We start from the raw sequence: 10,879 nt of genomic DNA on the forward strand, positions 1-10,879 counted from the left end.
TTCCATGCTTGATTAAATAAATAGTTCTATACATTTTACACAGTCAATCACGTCATGGCAGCTGTCCCAACCCAAACAATCTTCTTTGGCTTGGATCTTCTAAATCTGCCATAATCAACCTTTTTTGTATGGGCCACAAATGTATTGTATTGATTGTAATAAATAATGATGCAGTGATTGTCAAAAGCATAAACAGTTAAAATGGTTGAAAATCAATCATAACAACTATGCTAGTCGGGTTGCAGGTTGAGTGTAGCTGATTTAAATTATTCCTTGACTAGGATTACAATATTTTTGTCGGCAAAATAAAATAAAAATTCAACCTAATCGATAACAACATTGATTTGAAGTCTGTTAACAATAGGTCACAAGCGTAGACATAGACCTGAGGCCGTATTGACTTACGTTTCTGACGCTGCGGTCACAATCAAATGACAGTTTTTGTATGCGAAATCTGTCATTTGATTGCGATCGCGAGCGCCAGAAACGTTAGCCAATACAGCCTCTGGTGAAATAAAACGTTTGGTGTTTTAAAAAAAGTAAGGTACGGTGGTGCTATTAGATGCAATAGCATCTCTGGGGCAAATGAAACTAACCTTAAATAACACCGAAAATACTAGATAGTTTGAATTGTATGCCGTGAAAAAAAAACAATGAGGGCATCTTTCGTAATCCTTATAATCTAACCTAAATCAATCAACAATACACTCCTTTACCTTGAGCAGTCGTAATAAAAATTGGCGGGTAATAGTGGTCAACAATCCTTAATATTTATCGAACGAAATAGACTCATTATTATGTTTCGCATTTGGCCATAGCACAATTGCACCGGTGATAAAAAATAGATTTTATCGCAGAAAATGGGGCAGAGTTCGCATAAGTTTACTGCTATATAAAATGTACTTAGAAACGCGTCCGCAAGTTATGGCGGCAACTAGTGGCTCAATGTGAGACGGGCGGTATGATACGAACTCTGTAATTGAAGTAGATGCTTGGGTCGCGGTCGTGTCTATTGCATGGTTTTTGAAGGCGGCGTGTGCCCGGCGGCGACGGTAGGCGGCGGTGGCGCGCGTGTTGGCCGAACTTCGTATCCAGTATCCTTCCCTTCCGCTCACGCTTATAGTATTTATTAGGAGAGTCAGAGGGATGGTATGATACAACTCTGAAATTGGGAGTAGATTCTAGTTGGTGTCTATTGCATGGTGTTTGACAGCGGCGTGTGCGTGGCGGCGATGGTACGCCCGCGCCGACCGAAGTTCGTAGGTACCCTGCCCTTCCGCTCACGCTTATACCTAGCATTTAAAAGGAGAGTGAGAGCTGGGACGATATAATACGAACTCTGAAATTGGAAGGAGATTCAAGTCGTGTCTATTGCGTAGTGTTTGAGGGCGGCGTGTGCGCGGCGGGGACGGCGGGCGGCGGCGGCGCTCGCGCCGGCCCGCGCGTCGCCTGGCGCACGCTCTGCCGGCTGGCCGCCGCGTTGTAGTGGTAGCCATCGAATTTCTCCCCGGCTGCGGGGTACGTCGCCGTACCCATGTACATCACCTGCGGGAAACACGAATGTCTAAATATCTATGTCATTTTGAAACCTGTCATTTTGAGGGATGTTATCTGTCTATGGCATCGCAGCTCTCACACGGATGGACCGATTTCGACGTAAGTTTTCAATTATTTTCGACGTAAGTTTTAAAAATTGCGTTGCCGGTAAATCTGAAAGACGATTTTTTAAATCAAACCTTTCAAAATATAGCATCCATGTTGTGCTCAATTTAAAATAGGTACGGGTAGAATACCTAGTATAAAATTATAGATCTATTTATTGTTGTCAACAATGTAGTTAAAAATTTAATTTGAGTTCAAATATTGCAGTAATAAGTAGGTAGGAACACAATTTTTTACGTCTTTCGAATGACAAGGTACGAGTATCAGGATGCGATTTCAAATATGCATAATGATAATGACAGTTATCTGGTCCTTGCGTTACTTGTTGTTCTCTCACCTACAGATTTGTAACCTCATCTACGGCTTGTAGCTACCCTCACCTGCGATTCGTACCCATCCGGGCCAGCTTCATATTCCACGAGCTGCATGCGGCCGTCAGGCAGCAACTCGCTGTAGGAGTCGGTGGCGCGGTCGTCTTTATGTTTTTCGTTGTATTCTTACCTAACACTTGTACCCTCACCTGCTGCTTGTACCTACCCGTCCGGGTCAGATAATTCTTCGTATACTCAAGTAATACGATGGTCATATTGGCCAATGAATGACCGATGTGGCCGATGGCACGATCGTCTCTGCTTCTCGTGGTACCCACACCTTTAGCCTGTATCCTCACCTGCGGCTTGTACCCGTCTGGGCCAGCTTCGTACTCCACGAGCTGCATGCGGCCGTCAGGCAGCAGCACGTGGTAGGAGCCGGTGGCGCGGTCGTCCTTGCGCTTCTCATTGTGCCCGAAGTCGAGGCTGACGCCGCTGTCTTGCACGTCATATGAGAAGTCGTAGTTCGCTGGCAGCTGGAGCACAAGGGAATGGTTAATCCTGTGTTAATACTGACGCAAATTTGCGTCGAAGATAATGGGCTTGGCTCCTAGAGAATTCTAAATTAGTCTGTTAGTTAGATTATCGGAAGATATTGGGCACGTATTTTTAGGGTTCCGTAGCCAAATGGCAAAAAACGGAACCCTTATGGACTCGTCATGTCTGTCTGTCTGTCCCTCCGTATGTCACAGCCACTTTTTTCCGAAACTATACGAACTATACTGTTGAAACTTGGTTAGTAGATGTATTCTGTGAACCGCTTTAAAATTTTCACACAAAAATAGAAAAAAAAACAATACATTTTGGGGGTTCCCCATACTAAGAACTGAAACCCAAAAAAATTTTTTTTCATCAAACCCATACGTGTGGGTTATTTATGCATAGGTGTTCAAAAATGATATTGACGTTTCTAATATATATTTTTTCTAAACCGAATAGTTTGCGCGAGAGACACTTCCAAAGTGGTAAAATGTGTCCCCCCCCCTGTAACTTCTAAAATAAGAGTGATAAAACTAAAAAATATATATGGTGTACATTACCATGCAAATTTCCACCGAAAATTAGTTTGAACGAGATCTAATAAGTAGTTTTTTTTAATACGTCATAAATCGTAAAGTAAAGGAAACCTTTATATTGTGTACTTGCTGCTACGGAACCCTCCATGGGCGAGTTTTGTTTTTCGAGCGTATGTGTTTTTTCTAGATAGATAAAAAACTTAAAAAGTCGATTGCAGACATACAAATATAAATATTGTTAGCGCCATACCTAATAGGTAGGTATTTGTAGCATTTTTTACCTATAACATTTCAAATGACTATTCTTAAGTACTCGAAAGTCCCAAAGCAATGTTATCGTTTAACTTACGGTCGGTTCAGGCGCGGCGGGTTTCTTAGCGCCGCCGATCTTGGGGGGCAGGTACTCCTGGCCCGCTGCCTCGCTTAGCAGCAACAGCCAAGCTAACAAGGTCATCTGGAGCACAATACTATACACTCAGAAATATTTATTTAGAAATATTTATATACCCTATGGTTGCGGTGTAGTAAATGTTATAATTGTGTAAAGTTAAATTGAAATTGATGTTACAGCGATCAAGTTGTATGGTTATGGGTAACTACCTAGACATTTTTTTTAATAAACTTTAATGTAAAGTGTTTGATCGCGCTATCTTTTGTCGAGTAGCTGAGTAACGATACAGAATGACAATAGTACATTGCGCATTAATGGGCGTAAGAAGGGGATTACTAACGAGAGTCTATTAATGACTCGTGTTGGTAATACTCTTACGGCCCGTGATACACGCAATAATTTCATCACATTGCGAGGAAAAAAATGCAAAAAATTAAGTTACCGTAAACTGCTTCAACTTTGCCCTCTGGCCCAACATTGTGTTATTTGATTTAGAGTCGATATCTTAGCACTCGGATAGGTTTTAAACTTTTATCTACACGGGAATTATTATTACTCGGGCACAATTGAGGCCATTGCCTTTTAGTATACTGGCATGGAATAACATGACGAGCAAGCGTGATGAAAATAAAATTAGTTACTGAATTATTGTAAAAGTAATAGTTTTGAATTGTAGTTCAGTGACATTCTACCTACGCAAGGTTAACAAAGGAAGTATGTCGATGTAAATCCGTCTTCCAAGTTGGTGTAAGAAGCCACAAAACCACTTGGACAGTTTTTAGTTATTTTCTTTTTTTTTACTTACACAAATAATTCTCCACATTGTAGCTAGTCTGGGTGATCCGTTTAGCAAGCAAGGACTGTAGGGCTTCCTCGGCGGCCCGCGCTTATAACTCCGCAGGCTGCGGTCGCGCCCCGCCCCCTACATTTTTCATTACCGAAGCGCACGAACCACGAAAATGTCGAAATAATTGTAACCTATAATAGCTGTGTTTATGAAAATAATGAACAAGTGGGTGTCAAATAGTTTCATTTCTCAAGGCTTGGGAATCCTCACCGCAGAGCGCAATGTATCAGGTGATACCGACGGTTAAACACAATATCCATGTTAAATGTGGTGTCGTATACTTAGTGCTTCAGTGGTCGTGAAATAAGACGTTAGTAAGTAGATAGGCATTGTATCTTAAGGGCGGTAAATAAGGAATTACGAACGAAAGTCTATTAGAAGCCTGAAGTCGAAAACTGAGGGCTTTAATGAGTCGATGTTCGTAGGTAATTCTAGTACCGCCCGTGCGACATACAATGATTTCATCACATTTGCGAGTAAAGTTGTTTATTTGTAAGTCAAAATATTATTTTTGCCTCATTGCCGATACCGTAGGCTGCGCTCTAGGGCAGCACCAGCATCCTCCCCTGCTGTTGCGTGCCCGAGCTGCGCGTGCAGCAGGGCGCGCAGCAGTATCAGTACGGGCACTGACTCATTTACCGACCTTGGGCTTCATGCCAACAAAATTAGTACGGGCAATGACTCATTTACCGACCACGGGTTTCATGACAAGCACATTAAGGTCGAGGGTTTAATTTAAGGTAGCCTGCATGTTACGACACTGTTTACGAGCAAGTGTGATGGAAATACATCTTAAACATGATTTATGGCTACGATTTATGCTTGCCGATTATACCGGCTTTCTACAGGTCAATGTATAGCGAGCAGGCGTAAATTTAAAATAGGTAAGCATGGTGTTTCATTGACTTATTTTAGCCCAATAACCTGCAACAAATATATTCACTTAATTATTAACAAATGTCATAAAGTTTGTTTTTAAAAGAAATTAAAATTTAGTTCTAGTAAATTTTATGGCTTTTTGTTGTCGAAATCAGCAAATAGTGGCCATTCTTTTTTTTATTTGATTTACTTAGTTTTTGTAATTTTAATTATTGTCTAAAATAATCTTCTATCTATCTAGTAAATATATCTAAAATCGATGTATTTTCGATTATTCGGAGTAAATTATGTTGAATGGCAACTCAGCTCATTTTCCAATTTGACACTTGACAGTTGACAGACAGACGCATTTGAAATTGACAGCCAGCTGATATCATACGAGGCGAGGAGCATGTAGGAATTAGCACTAACAATTATTTTAAAGCATTAGCTATCTACAAAGTCCCTAACACAAAAATAACGCTAAATATGAATTCTATCGTGCGAAACACTAGTAGGTTAACATGTCGCGCGTTTTCAACGACATCGGTGCGGCAATGTGCTCAGCCGCCTAAGTTGAAACCGAAGCAGTTCTTTGGTCCGATAACATGGAAATCAATGGCGGGGACAGCGATAGTAGCCGGCGGGCTCACCGGCTTCATGCTATACGTGCGGCAAGAGAAGCAGGCGGCGTTGGACCGTGAGAGAAAGCGCCAGCTCGGAAAGGCGAAGATAGGAGGAGAATTTGAATTGGTTGACTCAGAGGTATTTACAAGAAAAAATATAGAAATTTGTTTTCTTGTACGACTAATTAACAGCCTTACTATGAAGTTTTCATACAAATCTTAACATGATGTAAACTTGTGCAATTTGATGATAATTTTAATAACAGTGCTATTTTCCTCAAAATCTAACTAAAGTTTTTTTAGGGCAAACTAGTGAAAAGTGCTGATCTCTTAGGCAAATGGCTGCTAATATACTTTGGATTTACCCACTGCCCCGACATCTGCCCGGACGAGCTGGAGAAGCTGGCTGAAGTTGTTGATAAACATGGTTCGCTACTTGTAATAATTCTAGTTATAACTGTAATTATTAATTTTTAGAGTCCTCAGGACATGTTACAGGTTAATACCATAAAATTTGATCAAAAATATCTATGCCGTTAACAATATAATAGAGTAATTTTGCTCACACATTTATGTACTCAACTGTACTAAATGTAAAAAAAGTCAGTCTAGCCTCCTGTTTCAAATAATATTAGTAAAGTGGATTAAGACAAAAAGATTGCTTAAATTTTGTATGGATCCGGGACAAAGCATACAAAAGGTTAAAGTTGCAAGATTACTACAACTTTTGCACATACAAACATTGCAAGTTCACTAGAAGCTTGTTTAAAAAAGTTGAATGTAGTTCTACAATTAACTTAAGATTTGATTATTCTGTAGATGCCACACCTAAGGCACCACCCCTGCAGCCAGTCTTCATATCTGTAGACCCTCAGAGGGACACTCCAGAAATTGTGGGAAAGTAAGTTATTTATTATTAAGGTATAAAAATTAACTATAAGTTATAGTTTGCAACTAGTTTTTTTAGATTTTCATTCTTTCAAATTTTAGTAAAAGTAATGAAACTGACTTAGTATTTTAGTATTGATATTTTAGTAAAAATAATGAGGTTAACTAATTTCACTTTTATACTCCGCAACGCAACCTTTGTTAAACAAATAAAAGTCTATAATAAAACAAAAAATAGAATTTTGTCAAACTTGCTTATATCTTCAAAAATAGGTACTCAATTTTGAGCTTTATCTGTTACACAGAGAACACATGTTACAATTATATTTGCATACATAGATTTAGGTGATGTTTACTTACACATGAACACAATTGAACTTTTCATCTATTGCACCCTGTACATAATATTTCCATCTGAAAAGTGAATGATCAATAAAAAAAATACCTGTCTTGTTTTGTGTAGATATTGTAAGGAGTTCTCCCCGCGGCTGTTGGGGCTCACAGGCACAGTGGAGCAGGTGCAGAAGGCCTGCAAGTCCTATAGAGTCTACTTCAGTGCAGGCCCCCAGGATGTCGACAATGATTATATTGTAAGTACTCTTCTAATGCTTTGTTTTTGAGTTCACCTTTTTATTGTATTTTAAGAGGCCACACTCCACTTATTCAATTCATTTGAGATAGGAATGTGTACATATATTATTACATCGCACTAGTATATCAACTCAAAATAATATTTAATTTACATTAATTTCTGTAAAGTCTAAATTTAAATGGTGGATTATTTTGAGTACTCTTTCTTGATCTAGGAGTGCGATATATTGATGAAAAAAAAATGTCGCCATTTAGTTTACTTTAACTTAACAGCACAAAACAGTTATAGGTTCCCTGTCTCATGAGGCACATGTGCCTCATGCGTGACTTTACTGGTACGTCCATGAGGCGCATGTGCCTTATGGCCAGTGATGTAAATAATGCAGTTGTTCTTTTGATAAATTTTATTACATATTATATTATATTATTTTTATTCTTGAACCACATTTAGATAACCAATCCAGCGAAAATTACTGTGGGGATATTATATTATATAATATAATATTTAATACCTACTTATACAAGGTGTTAATTAAATAACTGAAAACCAGAAAGTAGTTTGCTCAGAATCGAGAGTAGAATCGATTACACTATGTTTTAAATTAGGTTGTGTTTGTGTTTTTCAATCCCTTTTTTATTGTGCCCAGTCTAAAAGTTAAGACTGCAACAGGCGCCAGTTAAATATTTTAGCGAGGTTGCATACTATTTGGATAATTTAATACTGGCCGTTTTGCTGTCACTGTGTTCTTAGACACGTATTTTCACTGTATTTTCTTCTAAAAACGTCAAAGCGCAACTGACAAATACAAATAATGAGTGTAGAGTTAGAAATGAAGTAGAATTACTGACTTGGCAAAATACACAAATATCTGTTAAATAATGAAGGTAAGTATTCAAAAATAAATGCAATCAACTAAATTAAAATGAAAAAATATTTTTGAGATGTCTGAGGTTTTCATTTATTTAATTAACACCTTGTATATAATCTTCTTTATAATATATAAAAATGAATCCCTATTTCCCTTGGTCACGGCATCACGCGTGAACGGCTGGACCGATTTCACTAATTCTTTTTTTGTTGTGTTTGCTATTGTCAGGAGAAGGTTCTTATAAAAGATTTAGAAAATTAAAAAAAAAAAAAACTACACCGGGGGCGAAGCCGCGGGCACCAGCTAGTATAATATGATTTATACTACTTTATCATTACTATGGGGACATGTCAAAAGAACGCTGCACATTGCTTTGGGACAGGGAACCTTGTTTTAGGAGAGATCGATTATTATGTGGTGTCCAATAAAGTCAGTGTATTCTACACTGTACAGTCGAGTTCATAAACTTGTGAGCAAAAATTTGATCAAAAATATCTGAACACGACTCTATTGTTAACAGCGTAGAAGCGTGTTCAGATATTTTGAACAAATTTTTGCTCACAAGTAGTCGACTGTACACTGCTCAGCTTAATGGCACTACACCTTGTTTTAGGTCGATCACACCATCATCATATACCTGGTGAACCCAGACGGCGAGTTTGTCGACTACTACGGCCAGAACAGAAACGCTAAGGAGATCCACAACTCTATGCTCATCAACATTGAGAAATACCAGGCCTCCAAGAAGACGGGCTGGTTTTGAACGGACAAAGCATTTAATTAGTTTAGATACACAAATAGTTTCGACGTATTTTTGTTTAAGTAAAATAAATTAATTTGTTACAAAAAGTTTGCATTTGTTTGACATAATTCGTCTAATTCGAGGAAACGATGAGACTAGTAAGTGGCTTTTTGAATGGCATCAACTTTCACAGAAAAACCGGCCAAGTGCGAGTCTGACTCGCGCACCGAGTGTTAGCAGGGCCCGGCTCCTAAGCAAAACCTTCGTTATGTGTGGACAATGACGGTTACTAACATAGACAGACAAAAAAAAAGATTTTCAGACTTTTCTTATTGGTTGTGCTATCTACTTTCAACTCAAATATCAAGTTTCCAGGACAACTGGAAGTATCCCACAGGTTTTGATTCTCAAGTCTTTTGTATGGAGCAACTTTTAAGGGTTCCATACTTAGTCTTAGAAGTATCCCTTATCACTTTGCCATGTCCGTCAGTCCGCCAGCTCAGAGACCACTAGTGCTAGAAAGCTGTAATCAGAGGCGTCTTTAGCCCATGTAGCGCCCGTGTGCAATTATAACTTTAGCGCCATCTAGGAAGCCCGCGGTCAAAATGGAATAGGTACAAAATGCCGCGGCCGGCGCCCCCTAAAGGTGCTTTTCCACCGGCGAGGCGAGACGAGAATTGAAATTTGTATGCATTCTTGCGATACCAATTTCAAATCTCGTCTCGCCTCGCCGGTGGAAAACCACCTTAACACCGCTGCGCCCGTGTGCAACGCACGCCCTGTACTATAGGTAAAGACGCCTCTAGCTGTAATTGTGAAATTTTAACAGAACAAACCCAGCTAATATCGTTGTTACAGCTCTCCAAAGCTTAATCACCAGTATTAAAACTATTAAAAGGATTAAACCGCGCTTTCTTAAAGCGATTGAGGTAACAAAAACGCAGCATACTAAAACAAGCATTTAATAAATAAATAGTGTTAAAAATTAGCAGTCATTTTACTAGTTATCTGGCTTATAGTGACTTGTCCGCCCGCGCTGTGTATCTGCACCAAGCTTTGGTCCAACTGGTACAGTTTGACACTGCGTTCGAGCGCGGCGCTGGCCGTCGCAATACTGACTTCTCCTTCATTCACCGTTACTAAATTCACATTATTACCGTAGCTTATATCGTTGTTGACGAAGTTTACCCCTTCGCTTGTTAAACAGATATTTTGGGCAGTGTTTTGATCGTCCACCATTACGAGTTCGGTTTTGACTTCCCCGTTTTCCTGTAAGACTAATTCCCCGGTCACTTCTAGTGGTACTTGTTCTCCGATATCAACAGTTATGTCTTTGTGGATATCTTCGTTTAATGTTTCTAGTTCCATGACCACTTCGTCGTGGTCTGTTGTGTATACTAACGGCGTGTTCTCGTCTATGTGTTGTACTATAAGAACACTTCTGTTTTCCACCTTCGTCCGGTCTTTTCGTTTCGTCTCATGACTTTTGAGATGCTTCGCGAGGTGGGACTTTGTGGGGTATTTTTGAGGACACATTGCACATTCGTATGGTTTTTCGCCTGGAAAAAGAATACAAATAAGTAGGTTATCGGCACTGCAGCACGCACACAATAGGTATGATTGGCAGTGGCACCAAAGACAACATGTATTATCGCGAACCGCAATTATTCTTAATTTAGCTGTGTTATACATACTCGTCGTAAATATTTGCATTATTAAAGCAGAATAGCATTATAATAAGGCCTAATTGCGAATAGTAGCAAGTGGCTCCACTCAGGCACATATGACCCGACTATCGCTGCGCGTGACGATGCTTCTGGTTATCTGGCAGCACAACTAATGAAAAGAAGAAAATGCTCGAGCGCTGCTGATCACAGTCGTAGCAGTTAAGCTAGAGTACTTGCCACTGTCGTGTTCTAGCGTGAGAAAAACCTAGCCCAGGAAACGTCTACGTGAACTGGAACTGAAAGACATAAAGAACAGGTCGTCGTCCCCTGGTCTAGCATTAAGTGACATTA

General features: G+C 39.5%; 2 protein-coding genes across 2 annotated transcripts; one reads left to right on the forward strand and one right to left on the reverse strand.

The window, feature by feature from the left end:
• Positions 1–70: 70 nt before the first annotated feature.
• Positions 71–4,608, reverse strand: LOC141431944 (uncharacterized). Its single transcript, XM_074093246.1, has 4 exons — positions 4,246–4,608; positions 3,399–3,503; positions 2,333–2,509; positions 71–1,545 (listed from the first exon to the last, which is right to left on the reverse strand). Exons 1-4 carry the CDS (start codon positions 4,261–4,263, stop codon positions 1,369–1,371), a joined length of 477 nt encoding a protein of 158 aa, XP_073949347.1. The 5' UTR covers positions 4,264–4,608; the 3' UTR covers positions 71–1,368.
• Positions 4,609–5,516: 908 nt separating this feature from the next.
• Scox (Synthesis of cytochrome c oxidase) lies at positions 5,517–8,958 on the forward strand. The gene is made up of 5 exons (XM_074093239.1): positions 5,517–5,910; positions 6,075–6,198; positions 6,591–6,672; positions 7,123–7,249; positions 8,733–8,958. Exons 1-5 carry the CDS (start codon positions 5,635–5,637, stop codon positions 8,880–8,882), a joined length of 759 nt encoding a protein of 252 aa, XP_073949340.1. The 5' UTR covers positions 5,517–5,634; the 3' UTR covers positions 8,883–8,958.
• Positions 8,959–10,879: the final 1,921 nt, after the last annotated feature.

The sequence above is a fragment of the Choristoneura fumiferana genome, chromosome 10, assembly GCF_025370935.1.
Source record: "Choristoneura fumiferana chromosome 10, NRCan_CFum_1, whole genome shotgun sequence".
NCBI classification, from domain to species: Eukaryota; Metazoa; Arthropoda; class Insecta; order Lepidoptera; family Tortricidae; genus Choristoneura; species Choristoneura fumiferana.

What these genes read in the sequence shown, in the direction of transcription:
- LOC141431944 (XM_074093246.1), bottom strand. An exon ending in CCGCCGCGCCTGAACCGACC is followed by an intron (nt 2,510 to 3,398) that starts GTAAGTTAAACG and finishes CTTGTGCTCCAG; the next exon opens with CTGCCAGCGAACTACGACTT. An exon ending in CAGACGGGTACAAGCCGCAG is followed by an intron (nt 1,546 to 2,332) that starts GTGAGGATACAG and finishes TGTTTCCCGCAG; the next exon opens with GTGATGTACATGGGTACGGC.
- Scox (XM_074093239.1), top strand. Translation starts at nt 5,635, where the DNA reads ATGAATTCTATCGTGCGAAACACTAGTAGGTTAACATGTCGCGCGTTT. An exon ending in TTGAATTGGTTGACTCAGAG is followed by an intron (nt 5,911 to 6,074) that starts GTATTTACAAGA and finishes AAGTTTTTTTAG; the next exon opens with GGCAAACTAGTGAAAAGTGC. An exon ending in TGAAGTTGTTGATAAACATG is followed by an intron (nt 6,199 to 6,590) that starts GTTCGCTACTTG and finishes ATTATTCTGTAG; the next exon opens with ATGCCACACCTAAGGCACCA.